Source organism: Balaenoptera ricei, chromosome 17 (assembly GCF_028023285.1).
Source record: "Balaenoptera ricei isolate mBalRic1 chromosome 17, mBalRic1.hap2, whole genome shotgun sequence".
NCBI lineage: Eukaryota > Metazoa > Chordata > Mammalia > Artiodactyla > Balaenopteridae > Balaenoptera > Balaenoptera ricei.
Window position 1 is genome coordinate 16,565,566 of NC_082655.1, and position 26,868 is coordinate 16,592,433.

General features: G+C 43.1%; 1 protein-coding gene across 1 annotated transcript; it reads left to right on the forward strand.

Annotated features, from left to right (window-relative positions):
* The first annotated feature begins 1,916 nt into the window (after nucleotides 1-1,916).
* DERL1 (derlin 1) lies at nucleotides 1,917-26,376 on the forward strand. Its single transcript, XM_059902323.1, has 8 exons — nucleotides 1,917-2,284; nucleotides 11,977-12,088; nucleotides 15,761-15,825; nucleotides 16,592-16,618; nucleotides 17,160-17,255; nucleotides 19,367-19,419; nucleotides 21,257-21,367; nucleotides 24,591-26,376. Exons 1-8 carry the CDS (start codon nucleotides 2,132-2,134, stop codon nucleotides 24,727-24,729), a joined length of 756 nt encoding a protein of 251 aa, XP_059758306.1. The 5' UTR covers nucleotides 1,917-2,131; the 3' UTR covers nucleotides 24,730-26,376.
* Nucleotides 26,377-26,868: the final 492 nt, after the last annotated feature.

Below are 26,868 nucleotides of genomic sequence, written 5' to 3' on the forward strand. Positions count from 1 at the left end.
GTTTGGTGAGATGGTTCAGTTTCCTCTGGGGTGCAGTCTCCCTCCCAGAAAGTTAAGAAATCTAACCTTCTGGACTATAGGTGTGTTCCTAGTGGTCTCTACTGGATGGCCTCATCAGTCTTAAACTGTAGGTCCTTATATGATCAGGCCAATCAAGATGACTGTTCTCTTGTCTCTGTACATCCCCTGCTGGACCAGTATGTGCTTCACCTACACCCTACTTACATGACTGACCTTCCTACCCCATAACCCAGCTAGTGATTGTTCTAATCTTTAGATCAGAACATTTCCCCCAGGATAGTTTATCAAAGGGGCGGTGAGGGGCATGCTCCTCCAATAGTTTCCCTGGTAACCGATAACCCAACCTGACGTCATTTCCCCCTATAACTGGTAACCTGTCTCTCCCCCAGGTAGCAAAGACTGCTGCCAAATCCTGCCCACTGTCTGCCTCACATGGTGAGGTGTCGCTCCAGGAGCTTGCTTCAGATGTGTAAGCTCCCCCTATCCATGAAACCTTTGATGTCTCTGTGGCTGACTCTGGGCTCTTTCTTTGGTCTTGAAGCTGGGCAAGTACAGGGCTTGCAGGCCTGCAGGGTGCAGCCCAACAGTCCTATATCTAAAGACAACAGGAAAAGTTCTACTCTGTATCCTTTGATAGGTTCTTTTAAAAACAAGAGGGATTTTCGTCTACTTGTAATTTAGGTCCGACCCAACAAACTAGATTAAGAGTCATGATCATTTCTGCTTTCAGTTCCTCCAAATTGCAAGCCAGTTGGAGTTGTTGACTGAAGAAAAACCACACAAGCTAAAAGTTGTGAGCTAAATTTTATTTGAGGAATTTACTGAGGACTATAGCCCAGGACATAGCCTCTCAGATAGCTCTGAGGAACTGCTCCAAAGAGGTAAGGAGAAGCCAAGATATATAGGAGTTTTTGCTGAAACAAAAAAACCATGTAGTCAAATGTCAAAAGATTACTGCTAATTGCAAAAAACAGACATCTCAAGGTAATGATTTTAGTGCTTTTCTATGTATGGGAAGGTGCAATAATCTGGCTCATTGAAATTATTCCTTAGCTATGCACCTTAACTACTTAGGGCCAGAATCCTGTTTTTCTCCACCCTGAATTCTCCTCAGGGCACACCATCTGGGTGGCTGCACTGGCTAAGGGCTTGATGGCAGGAAACATTCACTGTTTACTGGAATAGACGTCAACATTCTTTGTTTACTGAAATGGCAGGCAACATTTTGTGTGTGCAGAGTGGCTGTTTTCTCTGTGTGGAAAACTCCCCAGATCTGTGTGTGTGTGTGTGTGTGTGTGTGGGCTCAGCTCAAAGATCACCTCCTCCAGCTTCTCCCTGACCTTTCTCATCTAAAGCGGCCATCTCTCCCCACACTTCTGCACTCCCACCCCATCACTCTATCCCCACTATCCTAACTTATCTTCCTTATTTTTCTTACCACTCTCTTGAAATTATCTTATTCAATTATTTGTTCATTACCTCCCTATCTTTGTATGGAAGCTCCAGGAGAGAAGGTACCACAATAGCTCTGATAGCTGCAGTACCTCCAGAGTCTAAAACCCTATCTCGCACTTACTAAACCCTCAATATACATTTGTGGAAAGAATGGACAATTGAGGGGCTACCTTGTACTTTATTTTCCTCCTTCCCCTTTAAACACCCTCCAAGAAGTGGACCCACCTGGACTATAAATCCAGCAGGAACTGGGTAGAGGGCGTTCAGCCTCGCTATTGGCTGGAGTATCTGTCGTTGCTCCTGGCAACCACTGTTCCCCACCAGTCGTGTTGTCGGCCCCGCCTGGACCCGCCCCTCTCCCTCCCGCCTCCGAATCACCGAGCTTCTGCCCAGTGGTAAAAACGGTGCTCGCCCTTTAAGCGGCGGGACTTCTGGTCAACGTCGTCGGCGGCCGCCGGAAGGGGAAGTTTCGCTTCCGAATTCTCCCTCGCTCGTCCGAATTCGGTGGCGCCACGTCCGCCGGTCTCCGCGTTCCGCAACGGGGCTGGGGCGGCTTCCGCCTCGACACCTTCCACTCGCCCAGCGGGCCGCGTCGTGAGGGGGCCGGGACGGGAGTCGGGCGGCTTTGCACATCCCGGCCACCGAAGAGGCGAAGATGTCGGACATCGGGGACTGGTTCAGGAGCATCCCGGCCATCACGCGCTATTGGTTCGCCGCCACCGTCGCGGTGCCCTTAGTCGGCAAACTCGGTCTCATCAGCCCGGCCTATTTCTTCCTCTGGCCCGAAGCCTTCCTCTATCGCTTCCAGGTACTGACCGGCGACTGGGGAAGTGGAGACTACAGGCCCCAGGTGGCCCCTCAGCGGCGGAGCGTAGACCGGCCGGCTGCGGACGCGCGGTGCCTGGTGGGACTTGTAGTGCGGTGGCTCCAGCGGTTTAGGGCGGGGTCCTGTGGCCAGAGGGTGGGGTGGAGGCCGAGGGGTTTGAGCGTGGGCCTGGGTAGCTGGAGACGTGGAGGGAGACAACACGGTTTGGCCCGGTGGGGAGGGATTGATTTCGTCCTTCCATTAAAATTGTGCTCCCCGCTCTCTGTACTCAGAGAAGGCGGCAGTGGGAAGGTAAGTCTGATAGTTGTCAATGTATTGGACGCCAGTGAGTAGCAACCTGGGGCCACCTGGAGCAGCTGCCCTCTGACCTCCCTCTGCCACCCAAGTGGATGGCATGTGGACGTCGCCTTGCTCAACTACCAGCTGAGTTCTTTTTATGTTAATGGAGTTTCTTCCCAGTAGGAGTGATTTGAAGCCCGAAGTGCAAAGAGTGAGTTTATTTGTGTGCATCCCAGATCCTGATCTAGTATCTGGCAGGTAGTAGTTGCATTTATGAAGGAGTGAGTAAAGAGTAAATTGCTCCTGAAATGGAAGTCCTTATTTTTTGAAGCATGAAGGAAACAGCCCAGAGTAACATTTCTGGCAAGAGAATATTAGTTTTGTGGAGGTTATCTTTATTCACCGGATTCTGTGATTTAAATCTTTAATCAGTGGCAGGTCGGATACTAAGATCTGACATTAATTTCAACACGTTGTTTGGACTGTGGGTAACACACTCTTGTCTTCCCTCTCCTCACTGGCTGTTTCTTAGTTTTCTTTGCTGGTTCCCCATCTTCCTGATCCTTAAATATTGTGATGTACCCCAGGACCTCTTTTCCATATTCTCCCTAGCTGTAGGTGATCTCATGTAGCTTCATGGCTTTATATAATTTCTACAAACTGAAGATTCTCAAATACAAATATACATATTTTCAGTCCAGATCTATCTCACTTCCAGACTTGTACATCCAACCCTATACTTGAAATTACCACTTAGATGACTAATAGACATCTCAGACGTAGTGTGTCCAAAACAATACCCTTTTCCCTAGAAGTAAATAGCAACTCCATTATTACAGGAGCTCAACCTAAAAGTCATGGACTCATCCTTGACTTCTTCTCTCACATCCCACAGTCTGTTAGTAAATTCTATTTACTTTAGACAAATATCCAGAATGCAATCCCTTTTCATTCTCTATTGCAAGCCATTATCTTAGCAGCCTTGTTCCTTTCAATCTTTTCTCTAGACAGCTAGAGTGATCCCTTTAAAACATAAATCACATCCTGTCAGTCTTCTGCCCAGAACCTTTTAATGTCTTCTCAACTGGATGAGTAAAGCTCAGGTCCTTTCAGTGGCCTGCAAGGCCCCTACTGCCTCTCTGACCTCATCTCCTACTACTTTCCACCCTGTATATTAGGCTCCACAGTGGAATCCTTTCTGTTTCTTCAGCACCTAACTCCATCCCTGCTCAGGCCCTTTGCACATGTTATTTCTCTGCTTGAGGGCGATAACCGTGGTTTATCTCATTACCTCCTTCAAGTCTGCCCAAATGCCACCTTATTGGCAAGGCCTTATTTGATTGCCCTACGTAAAATAGTACCCCTCCTTCACTCTTGTCTCCCTTATCCTTAATTTTTGTTGGTTACATATCACCCCTTGATGTTTGTTAGCCTGCTTCCCTTCAGAGAATAAAGCTCCATGAGAGCCACTTGTCTGTTTACCACTGTCTTTGTTACCTAGATTCGTGTTTGGCATATAGCAGGTGCTTATATATGGGTTGAATGCATGGAAATAATTGGGTACTTGCCAGTGCTGGGCACTAGGGGTACAGTAGTGAATAGTACAGAAAAAATCCCAGCTCACACGAAGAAAATAAGAGAGGGGTGTGTGACGGAGAGTGACTTTGATGGAGTGTTCCAGAAAGGCCTCAGAGAAGATATTTGAACTGAAATCTGAATGATGAGGAGCCAGCTTTGGGAAGATCTGGCTCTGGGGACAATCTTCCAAGAAGAAGGAATAATAAGTGAAAGGCTTAGAGGCAGGAATTAGAAACAGAAGGAAGACTGGATAGTTAGTACAGAGTCAGCTGTAGGGATGAGGATTGGTAGTTGAGGACAGAGAGATAACCAGGGGTGAGTGCAGTAAAGTGAAAGTGGAAATTTAGGCTGGGGCTAGATTGTACAGGGCTTTGTGGTTTGAACTTTAATTTGAAGGCACTAGAAAGGCTTCAGAGCCTTTTGAACAAAGCACTGAAAAATTGCCTTGGCTACTCTGTGGCATGGACTTGGTATGTGAATGGGGGAAAGGGTGGGCTAGGTAACAGGATCAGAGAGATGAGTTAAGTTAGAGGGCAAGAGAGATGGTGATTTGGACCAGAGTGGCTGTGAAGATAGAAGTGGATAGATTGGGGAGTTGCAGTGGACTCCAGTGCAGCTTAATGGATGTGAAGGGCGAATGTGTGAAGGGGCAGGACTTGAAGATGTCACTGTTTTCACAGGAGCACCTGAGTGCCTGGTGGAACTCTTTTCTGAGATTGGGAATGTTTAGGGAGGCTTAGGTTTGGGGGTGGAGAAAGGGATCAATAAAGAGTTATATTTTGACCACGTTAAGTCTAGAGAGGCTTTTTAGGCATCCAGGTGGAGAAGTCAAGTAGGCAGTTGGGTATTAGAATATGATCTGGGTGTGCAGCCAGAATTGCATACTCTTTTCTGTTTGCTTTGGTAAAATATTTGTTGCAGTGAATGTTGTGCACTTTGTGCCCGGTGGCATGTTAGGTAATGCGGTGCCTGAGGAGCAGTGGTCGTAAATGATTGTACATCGTAAATGGTCGTAAATGAGAAGGTCCTGGTCAAAACTGGCTCTTTGGCCCTCCTTGCAAAATCTTGCTTGTTTCTGTAGTCAGCTTAGTAAAAATAAGTCTTTCCAATGGCCTACATGTGTATAATATTAAAAGTGGTGAACTGATTAGAAAGGTCATCATTCATGTCCCACCTTCCATAATTTTCCCATCTTCCTTGCATTGTTTCTTGTGGGCTTGTTATCTTGAAACGAGGGAGCAGCTGCTGGTAGAAGGCAGGAGAGTGTGCTCACTGCCCAGGTGTGGAGAGACCAGTATCTATACTTTCTTTCTGCTACTCTGACTCCTACTCTTTCTGGACAGGTTTAGCTTTCAGGCCCACCTGGAAGAACTCATTTGCAAATGAAGCAGTTAAAGGAAAAACTGCATCTGAGAGGCTGATGGGTGAGGACACACAGCCTGTGGTGTGCTTTCTGCTAGAGGCTCCTCTTTTCCTTAAAAGCTGCATCTTTGGACAACTTGGAGATGATCAATTTAGAATTGTGGATTCATGCTGGAAGTGACAAAAGTTACTTTTCCTCCTTATCTGTGGGTTTCCTCTGAGTGGCTTGTTGGTTTGGAACTCTAAAGTTTAAAATGTTATTTCCTTAGTTTGGGTAGGTGTATGTTAAGCCTCACTCCACTGTTGCCTAAAGTTCCTCATCCCTCACATATAAGAGTCATTGATCAGTTAGTTAGTCCACAGTGATGAAATGTCTCCATATTGGTCCCTGATTAACTAGATGAGAGAGGCTGTACTTTGCTGCTGCCCTCGTGGTTTCTGAGGTTATGTCTCCCAGGGCTGCCCGCACGGGAGATTTCGTTTCTTTGGACAAAATAACATCACTGCCTTACATCTGTGTTGGGCTTCTCCATATGATACCTCACTTAACCCCCATAAACATCCTGAGGTCAGCGTTACCCCAGTTGATAGCTGCAGTTTCAGTTTCTATTTTGGTGAGTTCAAGATAGTTCTAAGCGCTCTTGTTTAACTCCTTTGCATACTATCTACCAAAACACATAGTTAAGTGTTTAACAAAACATTCTTGAGGGTGATTTCTTTCAAACCAGTCATAGCAAATTATTGTTCCTTTTCTATTAGAGTAGAAAGATTGTGGGATTTCAAGTAGTTGAGTCATGGTCTCCAGGCCTGGCTTAGCCCCCTTGCAAGCCGTATGCCCTCAGGGAAGCTGTTTATCCTTCCTGAGCCTCAATCTCTCCACCTAAAAGTGGGGATAATTTAATACCATATTAACTCTGTTCTAAGAGTTAACTCTGTTGTAACTCCATTGGTTATAAGATGCTCCTTTAATTTAATACAATTTTTTGGAAGGGGAGGAAAGTACAGATTACATTAAATGAATATATTGACTGTAAGGCACACTCTAATTTCAGGAACACAAAAATGAGTATCTTCAAATTGAGGAAAAATGTTATCTACTTCATGCCTCTATTATATAAAAACATAAAAAATGTTTGTAAAGTGCCCAGTAAGTAATCTGGTAGATAATCTATTAAAAAAATAGTGCCTATTTTTACTTATTAGTCAATAATAATTCCTGCCATTGCTGCCTTCTCTCCTTGGGCAGTAATATTCTAATTTTAATTTGTAATAGAAATTAAAACGTAACTGCTGGATTATTATCCTTCTTTTTGTCCCACTAAAGGCGTCCTGACTAGAAATGGGAAGATATGTACTCTCAATTTCTCTAATTTGTTTCCAGGAACAAAAAGAAATGGCACCAACCAAGTCTGTGATCGGGCCTGGTGCTTATATTTGCCAAGCTTTTGCTCATGTTATCACATTTAGCCTGATGACAGCAGCCCTAGGAGACTGATCTGAGTGTGTTGGGAAAGAGAGTCATACAGGCACATAACTGGAAGGGGAATGAACTTGGTCTGTAGGCTGAGCATAGAAGTAGCCTCAGGGTTTGGATTTAGAACTCTATGGCAAGTGTTCTGGTATGTACAGCTTTAAAATCTTTCCTCTGCAATCCTGTCCACATAAGACAGTTCTGCTGTGGCCTGTAGCTAAGGTTGCCCATGAGCTTCATTTTTAAACTTTTTGTTGAGTTGCAGTATACAAGCGGGAAAGTGTATGTATTATATATTTATAACTTGTTGAATTTTCAAAAACTGAACATCAGTATATAACCAGCCACCAGATCAAGACACAGCCAGCATCCCCAAAACCTTCCTACTGCTCCCTTCTGGTCACTACCCACTGCAAGGGTAACTACTATCTTGACTTTTAATACCATCGATGGTTTTTGCCAGTTTTCTTACTTTTCTATAAATGAAATTATACAACATGTATTTTTTGTGTCTAGCCTCTTTTCAACAGTTTGAGAGTCACCCACATTGTTGCATGTGGTTATAGAATGCTCATCCTTATATTGTTCCCTTGTGTGAACAGACCACCATTTATTTACCCTTTCTGCTGGTAACGGGCTTTTTGGGTAGTTCTAGCTTTGGCTAGAATGCGTAGTGCTGCTGTGAACATTCTGGAACACGTCTTGGTGAACATAGGTATGCATACATGCCTAGGAGTAGAATTGATGGCTCCTAATAGCTGGTTTAACGTCCTCAGTTGAGACTGAGTGCCTTTCATTTGATTTTCTTGCCTGTCTAGTGTCCCCCCAGCCCCACCCCCCAGCTCCTCTCCCCCAGACCGCCACCCCCTGCCAAAAAAAAAAAAAAAAAAGAGAGAAAAGCCAGAGTTTGCTAACATCAGCGTTTGGCACGTGGGTGCTCTTCTTTCTTACTTGCTTGATGACCCAGGCAGACTTTCTTTAACTCCAAATCAACCAGTCTGTATTGTTGCAGAAAAATCTTTGTTTTTGATAGTTAAAAAAACCTGCCCTAGACTCTGGGTGGCATTTGTAATGATTTCAGTAGCACATTGTTTGGGAGATTTTTGTGCAAGGATGGTTGAACTGAACACTCAGCAGAAGTTGTTGGACTGGCAGCTGGCGAGCAGTGTCTGGTGCTTCTCTGAGGGCGTCTACGCCAGGGAGCACGCGGGCCTCGTGCCCTCGTTACGTGAGGAACTCCAGGCGGGTTACCTGAGCTCTCATGAGGGCCCAGCTTTCCTCGTGAAAAGGTGGGTGATTGTGCTTCCGGCCTTGAGATTGCTGTGGGGTTACAGTGAGATGCTTGCCTGCAAGTCCCAGGCTCTTTGCACTGCCCCTGGCTGCTTCTTAGGGATCAGTGCAGGCTTTCTAGGCTCGAAAAGGTGCCTTCACCACTCCCAGCCCTGAAAATAAAGCCATTTCCTTATCCTAACTATCTACGTATCAGAGGAGAGGAGGGGATTTAGTTGGTTACCTTCAAGGGGGATTTCAGAAATATATTACTGTGTCCCTCTGAAGAGATGAGCTGTCTCCTGGTGTTTTCAGATTATAATTTTAAAGTGATGTAAAAATAATACTAAGTCCCTTAGATCAGTGAGAGCAAGTATAACTCAAGGGTAAGCTTAATGAACTGGGAAAAGAAGTGTGCGGTATTTTGACAGACACTGATTTCCAAAGCACAGGTGCACACAGTGGCTAAAAATAGCATCGTGGCGTCAAGTGTTAGTGAAAAATGTAGTCAGAAAACCCCCGAGGTTTCTTTTCCAAAATCAGGCCTGGAGTAACTTAGAGGAATCTGCGGGGAGTTTAAAATGTGAATTTGTAAAAAACAGGTCAGCACATGTCTCCTAAAAGATTGCAATAATTGTACGCCCACACAAATTTTTTTTACAAAGCACCTTTTTAATCTGCTTTCTTAATTCCAACCTTTTACAAAATCTGTGAGATAAGGAAGGCGGGAGTCAAAGGACAGATGTTACTGGATAGATGAAGACGCAAACTCAAAGGTCCAGACTTTTCCAAGGCCCCGAGCCAAGGCCATGGTTTGCTTGCTTCTGGTCTTTTACCCCCAGTGCTTTTGAAGAGTGAATTTGTGAGCTTACTCTCAGTTCATTTCAGGATTATACAAGTAGTATAGTAGTACTGAAAATTTTTACTAATTTTAATTATATCTCATAGTAATGATGTCACTTGTGAGAGGCATTGTAAAAATAGGGGCTTATTAGTATTATAAACTCCGGAGTCAGGCTGTCTGGGACAATATTCTAGCTCAGCCACTTACTGGCTATTATTTAGCCTTTTCTCATTCTGCTTCCTCATCTATACAATCTACCCCCTGAGTTAGGACATGTAAATGAGCATAATAGTACACTTTTTTTTTTTTAAACCATTAACCAAAATGGAGCAAGTATTAGTATATCATTCCTCTTTTACAAATGGAAATTGAGACTCAGGAGTGATGACTTGTAAGCCCCTACTGAAATCTCTGTCTTCTCAAATCCTTTCCAGCGCTCTTTCCATCAGACTCAACTGTTTCTGAGATAAAATTGTGAATAAACCAAAATGAATTTTAACCTATTTTGTTTTACTGGTTTAGTTCAAGGTTGTTGGAAAGTGACTTTTGGGGTATGTGAAGTGCATTCTCCTCCACAGGGAATTAAGCTCTGAGGGTTACAGTTCTATACTTGGAGAACCTGACTTGCCAGCTGTGTCTGGCCAGCCCCACAACTAATGCCCTCCATTCTAGCCACACCCAAATCATTAGCAATACCCATTCATTGTTGTGCTCTTGCAGTTCTTTGGGACTCTGTACTCATTTTTCTAAGACCAAAAGTTCCCCTTCCTTGTGCCTACTCTTGCTTCTTTGGACAGACTCCCCATTATCGAGACCTCCTTGATGTAGGGACCATGTCTTTCACAGTCATGCGATAAGACACACAGCTCTCAAGACAAAAGCCAGCATTATGTGGGCATTTCCAAGTCTGGGAAGGCCATCTTCTTCAACCTCTATAACTTAACATTATTCTGGAGGTGTTAGCCAGTAAATTAGGCAAGAAGAAGATGCAAAATTTTATTTACAGATAGAGTTGTATACTTGGAAAGTGCAAGAGGCTCAGTTTTCAAATATTACAAACAATTAGATAATTCAGCTTTGGTGGTTGGGTATAAAAAAGATAGAAATCGAAAGCTCTATAGAAAGGTATGAAAGACTTCTTTCTGGCCAGAAACTGTGTCTTTATCACATTGAAATAAGAAAGGTGTTGGTTCTTGTTCATTTAGAAAAGTAATATGGAGACTAGCCAAGAAGATTGTGACATATGTGGAAGAAAAACAGGAGGGGGATTATTTAATTATATAACTTTACCAGATAAGAAAACACATTATAAAACTAGAAATTAAAATAGCTTGGTATTGGTATTGGAATTCGATTCCAAACAGAATAGTCTAAAAGTAGACTTTCCTATAAAAGGGAATCAATATATGATGAAAGTAGTTTTTCAAATCAATGGAGAGAAGATGGGTCACTTTGTAAATAGGATTGGGAAAACTAGTGACCATCTAGAAAAATAAGTTGACTCTCTTTCTCACTCCTTACATAAACCACAGTACAGCTGGGAGCACTGTTATATTCTTGGAGGGGAGAAGTACTTGTAAACGTGATACATGATGGATACATTTGCCTATATAAAAATTAAACTTTTACATTTCATTTTATATGGCAAAAATGCCACAAAAGCATAAGACTAATGACAGACCAGAAAATAATTGCAACAATGAGAAAGGGCAATTTCCATAATGTGTAAAGAAATGCAAATCGAGTAGAAAAAGGAAGAAAGAAAATGCTAAAGTTTTAGAAACATGATTGGTGACTGTGAAATACACTAAGTGGCGAGGCTGTGTAGAGAAGACAGACATTAATCTCCATTTTAGGAGGAAGTATAAATCGGTTAAACATTTTTGTAGGCATTTGGCAGTATCTGCTGAAATTAAATGCAAATGTTTGATCTAGCAGGTTGACTCACAGGAATTTATCCTATATGTACATGTATAAAAAGGATGTTCAAGAATATTCATTGTAGCATTGTAACAGTTTCAGTGAAGTTTGGACATCCACACAAAAGGAATATTATGAAGCCTATAAAAATATTTTTTCAAGGGAGTGAAACAAGGTATAGAACAGTGCAAGGTAAGTTAAGATGAAAAGGGAGGAATGATAGTAATAGAAATGATTGTTTCTCGAAAGAAATACAATAAATGGATCCGTTCTTGCTGGAAAAGGAGCTGGGAGACTGAGGGTCAGGAGGGAGGCTTACTTCTCACTGTAGACCTTTCTGTAGTTTTTTGGGGGGAAGGTAATATTTTTAAGTTATGTATCCATATTGCCTAAATAGCACATTGATTTGAATGGAAAGTTCCTATTTTACTTGTACCTTTTGAATATGACATTTTTTTGACAAGGTTTGTCATCCCAGTGTATTCTTTTCCTAAATAGAGATAATTACTATACTGTTGGAAATTATCTTTATAAATCTTTTCTCTTTTTCTTTTTTCTTTTTTTCCACTGTAGTTGATTTACAATGTTTCAGGTGTACAGCAAAGTGATTCAGTTATACTGTAATTCATTTTTGATAGGCATAACTATAAGCCTGATCCCAGTAAAGATTAACCATACATGTCTTTAGTATTGATTTTTTTCAACTTGTTTAGAAATATTTTTTGGTTATTTTATGATGCCATCTCATTCCATTGTCTTGCACACTGAAGTCATTGTAGCTAATGTGAACTTTTCTTCAGTTTTCTTGAATTACATTGGTGATGTCCATTTGGTAGCTCTCGTCACTGAGGGGAATGTTTTGCAAGGGTTAATTTTGTTTAGTTAAAAGGAAAAAAAAAAAACCACCCAGCTTAGAGAAACTAACAGCCGTGTTTGTTTTGATCTGGACAGATTTGGAGGCCGATTACTGCCACCTTTTATTTCCCTGTGGGTCCAGGAACTGGATTTCTTTATTTGGTCAATTTATATTTCTTATATCAGTACTCTACACGACTCGAAACAGGTATGTTATCTGTGGTTGTTTTAAGTATTGTTTCTGTCTAATTTACTAATCCGTGTATTTACTTATTGGAGGAATTCTGAGGGCAGATGGCATATATAAAGAAATGACATAACGGTGTAAATGCTCAGTAAGTAGTGGCTGTGCCAGGGCTCTACTAGGCGCTTAGATTGTTCGGTTTTTAATACTCACAGCGTCATCATGAGGTGTAAGCAGCAGTGTCACCATTTTATAGGTGCAAAAAATACAAGAGCAGAGGTTTATACATCTTGTCCATATCCTGTGTGTGCCTCTCACTTCATGTGACGTCTCCCTCATTTCTGTCACACGGCAGTCCCTGTTTTTTAAAGCACAATTGGGCTGAAGTGCATATATCTCCTAAATTGGGGTTGAAAAACACTACTTTATGCAAGTAAAAGCGTAGACTTAGTCTCTGTAATTGAAACATGCAACTTTAAAAAAATATTTTAAAAAAATTTATTTATTTATTTATTTATTTTTGGCTGCCTTGGGTCTTGGTTGCTGCGCGCGGGCTTTCTCTAGTTGCGGCGAGCGGGGGCTACTCTTCATTGAGGTGCGCGGGCTTCTCATTGCAGCGGCTTCTCTTGTTGTGGAGCACGGGCTCTAGGTGCGCGGGCTTCAGTAGTTGTGGCACACAGGCTCAGTAGTTGTGGCTCACAGGCTCTAGAGCACAGCCTCAGTAGTTGTGGTGCACAGGCTTAGTTGCTCCTCAGCCTGTGGGATCTTCCCGGACCAGGGCTCGAACCTGTGTCCCCCTGCATTGGCAGGCAGATTCTTAACCACTGCGCCACCAGGGAAGTTGTGAGAGGCATTTTTTAAAACAGCTTTAGGGACTTCCCTGGTGGTCCAGTAGGTAAGACCCCGTGCTCCCAAGACAGTGGGCCCAGGTTCGATCCATGGTCGGGGAACCAGGTCCCGCATGCATGCTTCAACTAGTAGTCTGCATGCTGCGACTAAGAAGCCCGCATGCCCCAACTAAAAGATCCCGCATGCTGCAACCAAGACCCTGGGCAGCCAAAATGAATAAATAAATATTAAAAAAAACACAGCTTTATTGATATATAATTCATACACCATACAATTCCACCCATTTAAAGTATTTAATTTGGGACTTCCCTGGCGGTCCAGTGGTTAAGACTCCGCACTTCCACTGCAGGGGGCACGGGTTTGATCCCTAGTTGGGGAACTAAGATCCCGCATGCGCAGCGCAGCCAAAAAGAAAAAAGTCTATAATTTAGTGGATAGTCACAGAGTTGTGCAGTCGTTACTATAATCAGTTTTAGAACATTCCATCACTGCAGCCATTCCCCATTTCTATTCAATCCCATCTCCCCCGACCCCCTGCAGTCCTTGGGCAACCACTAACCTATGTTCTGCCTCTTTAGATTGCCTATTCTGGAATTTCTTACAAATGGAATCATACAATATGTGCTCTTTTGTGACTGGCTTCTTTCACTTAACATAGTGTTTTCAAGGTTCTTCCATGTAGCGTGTATGTATTAGTATTTCATTCCTTTTTATTGCCAAACAAGATTCTGTTGTATGGATTTACCACATGTTGTTGGTCCATTCATCAGTTGATGGACATTTGACTTGTTTTCTTTTTTTGGCTGTTAAGAATAATGCTACTACAAACATTCATGTAGAGAGGAACTTTTGAGATCTTTCAATTGAACCGTCTTATTTCATAGACAAGAAAACAATGGTCTGGAGAGGTGGTGACGTGCCCCAAAGTTCACAAAGCTATTTGACAAACACAGCTAGGACTGAAACCCAGTTTACTGACCCCCATCTGCTCTCCACCATACAGCTTCAAGATAACATTTTGACAAAATGTTTGCCACCTGTGTATTTTCCCACTTGGCTATTTTAAGTATCTAGCAGTGTTGGCTTATTTATAAGGACTCTGATGTGAACTGGAAGACTGCAGTTTGAGACCAGTTAATTTGTAAATTCCCAGTTGCAAGCTTGCCAAGTAATATAGTACTGTAGTTCATGTAATTACAATATTTTAAGTACTCAATCTAAAGAATCCTTAGAAATCGCAAAGCCAAAACCATAGCAAAAGAAGCACAACCGTTATTAAAGTTCAGAAATGTTGTTAGAATTTCAGCTCTGATGCATCGTAGTGATCCCCTCCTGCTAAGCATCCTTAACACTGTGGCTAGAGTGTGCCTTTGAAGTACTGGGCGGGGGTGGTGGTGGGGGGAGAGAAATAAGGAAAAGAGGAGGAGAGACTTTGCTGGAAATCTATTTTCCTTTAGATAGATTTTCTTTCTGCCTTTCTGATACTTGTTAGGATTATTACTTTATTTTATTTTTTAGTTAAACAATTTTACACAATTTTTAAAGGTTACTTCCCATTTACAGTTACTGCGAAATATTGGCTGTATTTCCCATGTTGTTCCATACATCCTTGAGCCTATTTTACACCCAGTAGTTTGTACCTCTTGCTCCCGGACTCTACATTGCCCCTCCCCCCTCAACTGGTAACCACTGGTTTGTTCTCTATATCTGTGAGTCTGCTTCTCTTTTGTTATGTTCACTAGTTTCTTGTATTTTTTAGATTGTTAGGATTAGTTCTTTTAAATGAACTATATATATCATGTAATTGTGATGGGGTGTGGAGGGGGGGAAGTAACCATTTGAGATAGAGGGACTTACAGTCATCTGTTCTTTTCTCCGCCCCTCTCCTAGTCTTGCAGCTGGAGGCATGAGGATCATCCTTAGAAGGGGGAGCTGGGCCAATGTTGATTGTTCTGCCCAGTAATAAGACAAAGCCCAGTATGTGGCGTAGCAGAAAGAACACTGAACTAGAAATTAGACTTCACTCTGCTTCTAAAAGCCATGTGACTTTGGTCATGTAACTGTACTTCCTCATCTGCAAAAGGAGGGTGTAGGTCTTTCCATTGTCCCTCACAGATATGGTAGGAAGAGTAAGAGTCAAGGCCATGGAAAGGTGTGGCTGTCCCCTACTCCCCCACCGTTGTTTTCCTTTGCTAGAATGTGAGCTCCTGGAAGACGGAGACTGAATCCTCTTGGTAAGCCCAGTGCTGGACTGAGTGGTAGTGCATGCGCGCGTGTGTGTGCGTATGCGTGCATGTGCATGTGCGTGTGTGTGTGCATGTGTCTCCAGTCATAACAACAGTACGTGCTTCCCAGCCTAGTTGTGTAGAGGAGCCACAGTGGTAGGCGAAACGGACATGGTTCCTCCCCTGACCGAGCTTATGGTCTAGTGGAGGGAGAAGGAATTAACCAGGTAATCACGAATAGGTCTCCATCTCATGATGAGGGCCATGAAGGAAAGGCCAGCAGGCTGTGAGGGGCTTCAGGGGGTGGGGTCTCAGTAGCTGTGGACCTGACTGTCCTCCCTTTGGGTTTCTTTTGGCTGGTGCTAGTTGAGCAGAGCATGTTACGGACTGGAATTCAGTCAGGAGAACACAGATTAGCCTTGATACCCGGGCAACTTTACTTTAGGGCTTAATTGTGGACACGGTTTTATATATTAAAAAAATTTTCTTTTACTTCCGAGGAGTGGTTTTAAAATATTCTCATTTATTGTTTTCTCTACAATTTTTTGAAGTATTTCTCAACGTAGAAGTTTCTTTGTTCCGAAATTCTGAACCATGACATTTGGCTTATTTTTGTTTCCAGGAGCTTTTGATGGGAGGCCAGCAGACTATTTATTCATGCTCCTCTTTAACTGGATTTGCATCGTGGTATCCTTCCGTCTGTCATTTTGGGCCAGAAATAACCAGTTTTTTTTTCAGGTTTGGGGAAATGGGCAGTAATCTGCATAACGTTTTAAATGATAGTATTTGCATCTATGTTTACTATAGTTAATAGTTAAGAATCATGAAAGTTCTTGTCAAAAGCGGTAGTAAATCACACAGCCGTGGAGTGATGCGTTCCCTTACCATTGCCTTTGTGGGGTTTTTCCACATTTGGTTGAGTTTTATTACTGTTCCCTCTTCTTGTTCCCAGTTCTCTGTGTTCTCGTGTGTGGCAGCTTGTTGACTGCAGCACAGAGAGATTCCGTGCCATGAGACAGCTTTTGAAAGCTGTGGTCCTTCTCAGAAAATTAATTTACAACCAGCATCCTTTCTGACTTTAGTGCTGTCTTTGTCTTGAGGTGTGGAGCCCTGAATGTGAGCAGACACATTATTTGTTTCAGAGGCATGTTTCACATGCCCCTCCATCTCCTAATTGAAGGAGAGATGCTAAAATACAGTGGCAGGGCACGGAGGACACAGGCAACCAAACTGAGTCATGTGCCAAAGCAGTTAATTTCTACTATTTCCTCGTCATCGGATAGTTTAATAGCGTGTTCACAGTGAAGATTATTAGATACCTTTGTGTTCTGGGGGTGTTTTAAGCAACCTGAACTATAGAAAAGTGTTTTCCTTCAGAAAACTGGAATGAAATGAACTTTTATTAGGTGTGGAATGCTTTATTTGTGTCTGATCTTTAACTTTACAAACCAAGATTACTGGCTTAGCAATGGATATGCAGGTAAGTGTCCCTTGAAACTATTTGGCCTTTCATGTGTTTCAGATTTACTGTTAATGACCTTTGACAGAAGTTTAAATTGCATTAACTGTGTGGTTAATTGTATGGCATTTTGAAGCTCTTATGTGAGTTACCTAAATCATTACTGTCCTTGCTCATTTCTGGCTTCTTTATTATGTGTGAACGTTGAGAACGATGGTTATCCAGTATTTTCTGTGCATGTATGTGGATATGTATTTTTAAAAAATTGAGAATACGTGGTAAGTAAAGCTTTATTGCATACTTTTTCCAGGTAACAGAGCTTGACCCTGATATTTCTGAATCCATCCCAAGTAATATAATTGTGTTGTATTTTATTAGAGGATTTTAAAGCATGCATTGCATGGTTAAGTAATTCTGATGAGTTGAATCTCTTTCTGCTTTCTGAATAACCATGGGAGAATTTATTTGGAGGGGAGAGGTTAAAAGGCAAAACAAGGTGGGTTTACGCTAAGCCTCTGCTTCAAGTGCCTCCGGAGCCTTTACGTGTTCGTTTCTTTTGCAGTTGCTGATGATTCCTCTGATCATGTCAGTACTTTATGTCTGGGCCCAGCTGAACAGAGACATGATTGTATCATTTTGGTTTGGAACACGATTTAAGGTACTCTAACCTAGCTGGGAAAATTTCCTTTTCACTTGTCTTTGCAGAAATCCCTCTCTTCAGCCCAGAAATGTACTTTCTGACACGTGCAGAAGAGGTCACTGCAGAGCAGTAAACCGTAGGCAAGCCCCTTCTCCTTTCCTCAGCCCCCCTGGATTTCTTGAGCCAGCCCTGAGTCCTTTGCTGACTGTTACTTCTCACTCCCTCTGGAGCTCAGGCCCTTTAGGCATGTGTCCTGAGTGATCTCATGTATGTGTGTGTGGTAGAGGGAGAGGAGGAAGGACACTCATGTGGAACCCTCTCTTTTAGTCTGTTCTTATCATTGCCTGTTATGTATTTTACACTTAAGCCGAAACAGATTGGTTTTCCCCTCCCAAACGCTTCCCTTTGTGCCTTCTCTCACAACTTTCCACCTGTAACATCTTATTTTCTTTCTCATATAAATCCTGCCCATTCTTAATTTGAGTGGGGGACTAAACATATTTCCTGCCTCTCCTCCCTGGAATTGGTCTTGCCTTCGGGCTTCTGCAATACTTTGTGTTCTTCTTATAGTACTCACCACATTCTGCCTTCAAGTTATTGATGTGTAACCCTTTCTTTACCAGTTTGCGATGTTTTTTGCAACGCCCTTAGCTCTTAGTATGATGTCTTGAAACTGGTAAGGGGTGTTGACCTCAAGTAAATAGGCTTCCAGATATTTCTGCAGCAAAGATGGGTTTACTTGGGATCAGTAGAGAACTGCATTTCGAGGTCTGCAACCATGGTGAGCCACGAGCAAGTCCCTACATGCAAAGGGAAGGAGAGCGCTTTTATGTAAAGAGGAAAAGGAAGCCAAGAGGTGTGGTAAACAAAGCTTTTCATTGGCTGAGTCCTTGCAGGGAAAGAAGTCTGTCTTCTTCCTCTTGGGCTCTACTGTTGAAACAGGGCGTGAGAGCTCCCCCTTCTGGTCTCCCAACCCTACTTAATGGAGGGTTCTGTTTACTAATTTTTTTTTACAGGGGCTCAAATGTTGAATTCATCTGGAGAGCTGTCTTACTTGGGAGAGTGTTAGTTCAAGAGATCGATGTGTAATGTGATAAAGATTCAAAGTAATTTTGTGAAATATGTAAAAGGAGAACCTAAAAAGATGGGATGTTTTATAGCTGATTGGTAACAATTTGCTGGCAGGAGTCTTAGTGTGACTCTGTTATGGACCATGTTTTTATTAGCATCCATAGGACACTCATCTGCTTTCTTTTTTTTTTTTTTTTTTGTATTTATTTATTTATTTGGTTGCACCAGGTCTTAGTTGCAGCAGGTGGGCTCCTTAGTTGCGGCATGCATGTGGGATCTAGTTCCCTGACCAGAGATCAAACCTGGGCCCCCTGCATTGGGAGCACGGAGTCTTAACCACTGTGCCACCAGGGAAGTCCCAGACACTCATCTCCTTTCTAAAGCTATTTGTTATAATTTAGCAGGATATGTATTGGATCTGAAAGCTATGGGCAAAGTACTCTGTCTCCAGTTGTTAATATATGAATAAGTATGATGCTAGGGACTTCTCTGGTGGCGCAGTGGTTGGGAGTCTGCCTGCCAGTGCAGGGGCAGGGGTTTGAGCCCTGGTCCGGGAAGATCCCACATGTTGCAGAGCAACTAAGCCCGTGCGCCACAACTACTGAGCCTGCGCTCTAGAGCCTGCGAGCCAGAACTACTGAGCCCGCATGCCACAACTACTGAAGCCCGTGTGCCTAGAGCCCATGCTCCGCAGCAAAAGAAGCCACGACAATGAGAAGCCCTCACACCGCAGCGAAGAGTGGCCTCTGCTCGCCGCAACTAAAGTACGAAGACCCAATGCAGCCAAAAATAAATAAATAAATAAATAAATAAATAAATAAATAAATAAATAAATGAAGGCCTGAAACAGTAGGAATGATGCTAGATTGATAAAAGGAACTTTTGCAATGACTTTCCAAAGGATTTACTTATTTATTTTTTAAACATCTTTATTGGAGTATAATTGCTTTACAATGGTGTGTTATAAAAGCCCTTCTCAATAGAACCTTCCCCATTTCAGCCCCCTAGCAGCTGTATCCTCTGTAGGTATATTCATGTTTGTGTATATTCTTTCCTAGGCCTGTTATTTACCTTGGGTTATCCTTGGATTCAACTATATCATCGGAGGCTCGTAAGTGATGTTAGATTTATTTAATTGCAAACTAACCCTTGGAAGACTTCCATTATTCTTTATCTTCCTTCTCTAATCTTTATAACACTTCAAAGAATCTCAACATTGATACCTTGCTTGGTACCTTATACTTTTAAAATAATTTCATTTGGATGTAATTGATTAGAATTGCAGGGCTTTAAGCACATTTAGCACTGAATGGTTTTTTGTTGTTGTTGTTTGTTGTTATAGTATGCTTCCATATATGTGTTTTTGAATAAATATTTATTTCTGGATTCACTGTCCAGATTGAGCAAATATAGACCTAGTTTTATCCAAGCTGACTCTGTGCATAAAATTCCTGTTTTTTTAATTCTTTTTTTTTTTTTTTTAAATTAACTTAGTCCCTTGATAGATTCTTTATTTATTTATTTATTTATTATTTTTGGCTGTGTTGGGTCTTTGTTTCTGTGCGAGGGCTTTCCCTAGTTGTGGCAAGTGGGGGCCACTCTTCATTGTGGTGCGCGGGCCTCTCACTATCGCGGCCTCTCTTGTTGCGGAGCACAGGCTCCAGACGCGCAGGCTCAGCAGTTGTGGCTCACGGGCCTAGTTACTCCGTGGCATGTGGGATCTTCCCAGACCAGGGCTTGAACCCGTGTCCCCTGCATTAGCAGGCAGATTCTCAACCACTGCGCCACCAGGGAAGCCCCCTGTTTTTTTAATTCTTAAGGCATTTCCAGAATGCCTTGGAAACTGTTCACCAGTCACAGAAATGCACAGATTCTCAGATGGGAAGTTTTGTCAGTGGTTCGATAGTTTAGAAGTTTGGGCCAAACAGGGTCAAATTTCTAGTCTGGAATTAGACCTGAGACTTAGGAAAATCTTGAATGCATCCAGTCAGAATTTTGGAAGGAGGATTTCAAGATGCAGTTATTCTAAGAACTCCTGTTTCTTACACTGCAAAATATTTTTAACGTTTTTAAACAGATTTTGATAGTGCTAGTTCTTAATACGATGACATCTTTGCTCTATATGGTCCTAACTTCTGCTGCGTATCCATAGGGAGAAGGGAATGAATCGAGTAAACAGATTCTGTTTAGACTAGAGCAAGTCCGGGGCTTGGTAAAACTGCCCTGCCGCCCAGAAGGGCAGAATCTGGGAGCAGTTGTAGACGGTGATTTGCCGCTAACAGGAATCATGTTGCAGGCGGAGATGGAGAAGGATATGTAACAGTAAGAATTGATCTGTAAAACCTTGAGGTGGCCTATGTGTCAGCCATGGGAAAATTGAAGAAGGGCAGTGTTTATTTTAGGATTACAAGGTGAAGGTCAGCTTTCCAGAGTGATCTCTGTGATGTCTTACAGTCAGGGACCCAAGAGGTGAGGGAGATGTGATCCATGGTTCCAGGAATGGAGGAGTGGACATTTTTCATCCCTCCTTTCCTTACTCCCATGCTTCTCTCTTGCCGACTTTCAATTTTACCCATGTTTTGCAAATATGGTATTTGTGACTGAAAGCGTTCAAAAGCTTGCTTTGCAGCTTGCCCCAACTCCTGAGGCAGGAAGTAGCAAAAACAATATGTTGAGGATGGGCAGGGGCTTGAAAGAGATGTCAGAGGGGCAGCTGGCCTTGAAAAGCACAGGCCCCATTGGTCCAGCAGGACGGATTTTGCTTCTCATTCAGAATATGTGTGCCACTCAGACTTTATAAAAGGGCTCACTGTCAAGCTGTCACAGACTCCCAGCGACCAGAAACAGGGTGCCATGAAGGATCTCTTCCCTCTGCTATTAGTTAAAACTTGCTGCGTCTCACTTTACTGCTTGAATGTCTTTAAACTCATTTGGCTCTCTGTTTGCAGGGTCATCAATGAGCTAATTGGAAATCTTGTTGGACATCTTTATTTCTTCCTCATGTTCAGATACCCAATGGACTTGGGAGGAAGGAATTTTCTATCCACGCCTCAGTTTTTGTAAGTGTTTCTTCCCCGTCTCGTTTGATAATCATCTTATTGTCCGTGTTTGTCAGCATCCTGATAAAAACTCCGTGAGGGGTAAGGTTTCCCTCTCAGTCTGATGGAGAAATGTGAGCCAACCAGGGACTTGCCCAGGTCACTCCAAGCCGAGGCTTGGTCTTCTCCTGGAGCCCTCGTAGCCAGGGGCCGCTGAGCCTAGATTCAGGCGTCCCAGGGAGCCGTGGACCCTGCAGAGCGGCCGGCGCGCCTGTGTGGCTCCAGCGTGTGCAGCAGGGGCCAGGGCGACAGGGTTATCAGTTTTACCCAAGATTTTGGCTGAGGAAGGGGTAAGAGGGTAAGTAGTCTCATTGGTTAGCAGTTTAAAACATTTTTATATTCAATACCATAGACCACAATGTTTAAAGGACTTTTCAGCGTTAAAATGAGAGAACGGAGGCTTGTATAGTCCCGCCCCTGGGAGGGTGTGCGTGTTCTTTCTCTGTTTGCAGGGTTTACTCAAGTGAGCAGGCCAAGCGCACGGCTTTGGTTTCGAGACAGACTTGGGTTGGAATCCCATTCCCGTCGTCTACCAGTTCCGATATTGGGAAAGTGACTTAGTACGTCCCCCGAGCTTTAGTTTGCAAGTCTGTGTGTTGGGGGGAGGCCCTGTCTCACGGGTCTGCAGGAGGTGGGGTTTACCGTTAGCAGCACAGTAGTGGGTGCTCAGTAAATACAAGCTCTCAGCCTTGCTCCTGAAGTTGGGGCGGGGGGCGGGATTCTGATGAGCCCCCAGAGATGCTGACACACTTAGGCGTTCAAGTAGTGTGACCATTCTGTCAGTGAAGCAAAAGGCTGTCGAAGAAGGGACAAGTGAAATCACCATCTGGGTGTCACAGCCGGCCTGACAATCACGCTTAATCTCCAGTCGGGTGTATGCAATAATAGCTTGCACTTAGAAGCTTAAAAAAAAAAAAAAGAACAGAAAAAAACCCTTTTCACATCTTGCTCGTTTTAATGTTTTGCACTTTGTCATTCTTCCAGGGGGTCAGTGAGGGCAGCAAACTTGAGTAGGCACCCCTTCCCCCCACTTTTATAGGTTGGAGGAAGGTTTTTTATGGTGAAATACAATATACAAACAGAGAAGTATACTAGTGTTGTATTTTTTCTGTTTTGTTTTGTTTTTTTCGTTAAGAGCATAAGGAGAAACTTGTTTCCCTTGTGAGCCTTGAGTTGCCTTCAAGCTAAAAAAAAAAACAAATGACCAATCTGCTTTCTAATTATCAAAGGACGCAATAACAGCAGGTTTGGGTTTTTGATCTAGGTTTATCAAGTCAGATGGCAGATGCATCATTAAAAAAAAAACTTGTTGCTTTGGGGGGCAGCCAAGAACTATTTTACTTTAAACGGCCATATTCTGACTTAATGGCTTGGAGAGATTTCTCAACTGTGGGCAACAACGTGTACGGGATTCTAGTGGCAAAATCGACAGCCCACTGGAGCCTGCCTTCCGCTTGAGCTTTCCCTGTTGGTGGAAGCCCTTCTGTTAAATTTTGCATAAAGATCAGATGACAAAATGTAGCTCCTTGCAAAAGCAGTAACTGCTTTGAAATTACCATAAATCTTTGTTGATTATGTATAATTGGGTATCTTTTTATACTAATTACTTGCATTTAATTTCACTATCTGTTTAAGCAGTGGCGATGGCTTCCATATTGTCTCAGAGTAAGAAGCAAAGCAAGACAGCCTTGGTGTTGCCTTTTTTAAGTCTTCCAATTTATTACATACTTTGGAGGAATGTTATTGTGCCAGAACGTCATGAATGTTGGGAAACCAGCGCTTGGAAATACATGTTGATGTAATGATAAAACTGTATTTGTTTAAAAGGGAGGATGCGAGTTATAGAATTCTAAGTCGTATCACTATTTTGCATTCCACTTAGAAAAGTAGACAGATCCTCTTCTGTGCACAGTTATTTTTCTGTTTACAAGGGTTTTAATTGTCTTTTTGGGGAGGGAGCGTGCAGCTATCTGGGTTGATGTAAACACATGAGGACTCCGGTCACTAACTGTTGTCACCTGAATCTCATGCTGTGTGTCCTGCGGAAGTGTGAGGCGTAGGAAGTGGTGTGGGGCACGAGCTCCAGAGTCAGGCTGCCTGGGTTTGAATCCTGTCTGTCACTTTAGAAGAGCTTTGCTCAATTCTGCCTCAGTTTTCCCATCTATAAAATGGGGTAATAGTAGTGCCAACCTCATAGGGCAGTCGTGAAGATGAGAGGCATTTATAAACGTGCAGCACCCGGTGTAAAGGAGATGCTTTATGATAAGGTTGAACTCTGCAGGCTTCCTGCTGTGGGCAAGTCACCCCTCGTGGTTTGCTCTTGGTGCCATGAGGGGTTTAAAAAGAGGTATCAGATCACGGTCTCTGCCTTCAAGACAAAAATTGAACCATCAGGATCTGATTAGTGGAATAGGTTAAAATACATTCTCAGTTTACTAATAGTCAAGGAAGGGAAGTAGTTAGAAGAACTATTGTGAACATAGAGCCCTGGGTTTACATTTTCTTAGCTGTTCTGTGACTTAATTTATTAATTTGTAAGATGAGAAATCAGCTAACCTTTTCGGGTCTCAGCTTTCCCACCATCTGTGAGAGAAAGATTGCAGTTGGAGGGCAGACTATGAATCAACTTTAAAACACGCCCAAATTCCAAGACAGAAAGCTGTCTTCTCCGCTGTCCCTTGATGGACGCTGAAGAACCCAGCAGCATCATGGTGATGCGGGGCGGTGCTCAGACACGCCGGCTGCAGATTTGTCCTTTGGAACTGAATTTATTTTGTATCCTTTGAGCCAGTTAGAGCCATAGTTACATAAACTAAAATGCTATATAGATGGTTCTTTCTGGTTGTTGGGCTCGTGGGTGTAATATTTTTGTTTCCATACTGTTCCTGCATGAATTGCTTTTATAATCAGGGGAAAAAAAAGTTACAGTGTGAAATTAGCGCGAAAGCTTAGTAAATTAAAAAGGAAACATAAAAAGTGAGTGCCTTCTGTGGTCAGGACATTGAGCTAAGTGCTGAAAAGGCAAAGTTCAATAAGACATTGTCCTCAGCCTCTCCGTGGCCACAGACGAATGTAATTCAACGTGACAAATGCCGTGGGAACCCCAGGAAGGGAGACGGGATGGACAACTGCGTGGAAGTGACTGTGCTTTTCTCTCCTTTTGTTCCTTCCCCCTCTGCTCCAGGTACCGCTGGCTGCCCAGCAGGAGAGGAGGGGTGTCAGGGTTCGGTGTGCCCCCCGCTAGCATGAGGCGAGCCGCCGACCAGAACGGCGGAGGCGGGAGACACAACTGGGGACAGGGCTTTAGGCTCGGGGACCAGTGACGGAGTGGCCTCTGGCCTGCCCACCAGCCCTCCACTCAGATGACGTTTCCTCCCAGTGCCGGGTGACCTTTACCACCGAGTTCTAGCTAACGCTGTTGGACCTGACCCACACTGAATGTAGTCTTTCAGTACAAGACAACAGTTTTTTAAATCCTGAAGAAAAAATATATGTTCCTCGAGTTTCATGATTCTCATTCAAGTCCTTAATGCTAAGAAGAACAAATATCAACTGGGCAGATTTCGGAACTGACCTTAGTTTTTGGTGTCTTCTCTTCCTTTTCCATCTGAATCATGGGTTTCGGCAAGTCCCGCTCTGCTGGCACCAAGCTGGGTATCTGGCGTTGGGTCACCAGACCCCTGTCCCGGGAGCTCTTAGCTCTTTCTCGCACCTATGCCTCCCTCCTCCTTCCCCACCCTCACACTCCCAGCTAGAGGAGATAGCCCGTGAAATGGTTCTGCCTCTGACAAGCTCGCTTTATTTGTTGACTTTTGCCAAGGCTTGGCCACAGAGGCCTCGTTCCCAGTGTTTTACGGTGGCAGAACCGTAACCGTAGGGCAGAAGGCGGACAGAGGATGAAGAGCTTCCTCAGCTTTTGGGATTGCCGTGGCCTGGTATCAGTTGCCACCGTTTGCCACCTCTTCAGCTGTTCTGATAAAAAAAGCACTGCTGAGTCAGTGAGGACCACAGATCGGTATTAATGACACCTGAAGGTCCTTGCTAGGCATTTTTTATCCTAAGTGATCAAAACTCTAGTGGAGTTGCATCATACACAGGGACTGGGTTTAAGCCATGGTGGGCATACTGGCTCTGTGTGTACCCAGAATAGTGGATTTGTATTGTGCTAGAAAGTTCCAAAGCGCATTGGCCACAGGGAGAAGCTCTTTTTGAGAGGTGCCTGGGCATTGATTCGACTTCATTCTCCTTCTGGGTGTATGTTTATTGAGTAGAGTGGAGGGAGAACCTTAAACCCTCTTTAAGTTGTCTTTTTTTTTTTTTTTTTTAAACCAAGCCCCCATTCCCCACCCCCATGGCCATATGCTTCAGTTAATTGTGAGGAGGGTGCAGCTCCTCTGTATGTAGATCTTATTTTAGAAGCTATTGTAAGCACATCTAAGTGAATCACATAATTTTGGGTGTAATGGCTTTAGAATCATCTGTGTTTGAGGAGCTTTTTTCTTTCGAGTCATGAAGGTACATCAGACCATCTTCACCCACAGCTCTTTTTTTTACAGGTGGGCTTTTTCCATCAGAGCTAGGCTTGTCACCGGATAGCTTTTTGAAGGCTGCGACGTTTCACACAGGTTCTTATTTTATATTTTTATTCTGAAAGCAAACTGCTAGGAGCAGTGCTGAGTGGCTGCCATACTTTGAGTCAACTAGAGAAGGCTTTGAACGTTTTGACCAGTGGTTCTGTGCAGGAAACGCTGTGTGCTAAGAGTATGACTCTTCGCCCCACTCTGAAGCAGTGATGTGTGTTATTCTAGGAAGTGGGGATTTGAAATCCTCTCCACATTTTTCATGAAGTTTGTTCGAGGTTACTCTTCATATTTAATTTATATAATAAAATAGGAGGCGGGGAGAATCTGAACCCTAACTGTCATATGTTTGCTGTTGACCTGTGGCCAGAATAAAATTTACTTGTAAAATTTTAGAAACCCTTCTTCCTGTTACGTCGTACTTGCACTCACTGTGCAGGAGTGGAGACTCATTGTATGTGTAAGAAGATTCTCACGGTAAGTGAGCTAGTCTCCTACACGCCGTCACAGCAACTCAACTGCCTGAGAACAGTAGTCTTGCTGAAGGTTACAAGTATTCCTTAGAATTCTTCAGTTCAAGGCAAAATGTTCATTAAATTCTTCCTCTTAAACACATTTAAGAAGCTGATAATTTTATTAATTTTGTCTGGATTACCTATCTTTGGGGAATAATTTTAGCTAAGCAAGCTATTTGAGATTTGATTTGGCAAGGCAAGACATGACAGCGGATTCTCTTTGTGAAAGGAAATAAATCCTAATTTTGTATAGAGAAATTCCCTTTTTGTAACTAATCCTTTTTATTGCTAAGAATTGTAAATTAAAATGTACAGCTTCATGGTTGTATGTCTTAAGTTTCTGTATCCCTGCTCTGCTGCCTCTTTT

Bases quoted from the DNA above. Each gene is read 5' to 3' on its own strand.
- DERL1 (XM_059902323.1), top strand. From the start codon at position 2,132: ATGTCGGACATCGGGGACTGGTTCAGGAGCATCCCGGCCATCACGCGC. The intron at 16,619-17,159 runs GTAAGTGTCCCT...TTTCTTTTGCAG, and splicing joins GCTTAGCAATGGATATGCAG to TTGCTGATGATTCCTCTGAT. The intron at 17,256-19,366 runs GTACTCTAACCT...ATTCTTTCCTAG, and splicing joins GGTTTGGAACACGATTTAAG to GCCTGTTATTTACCTTGGGT.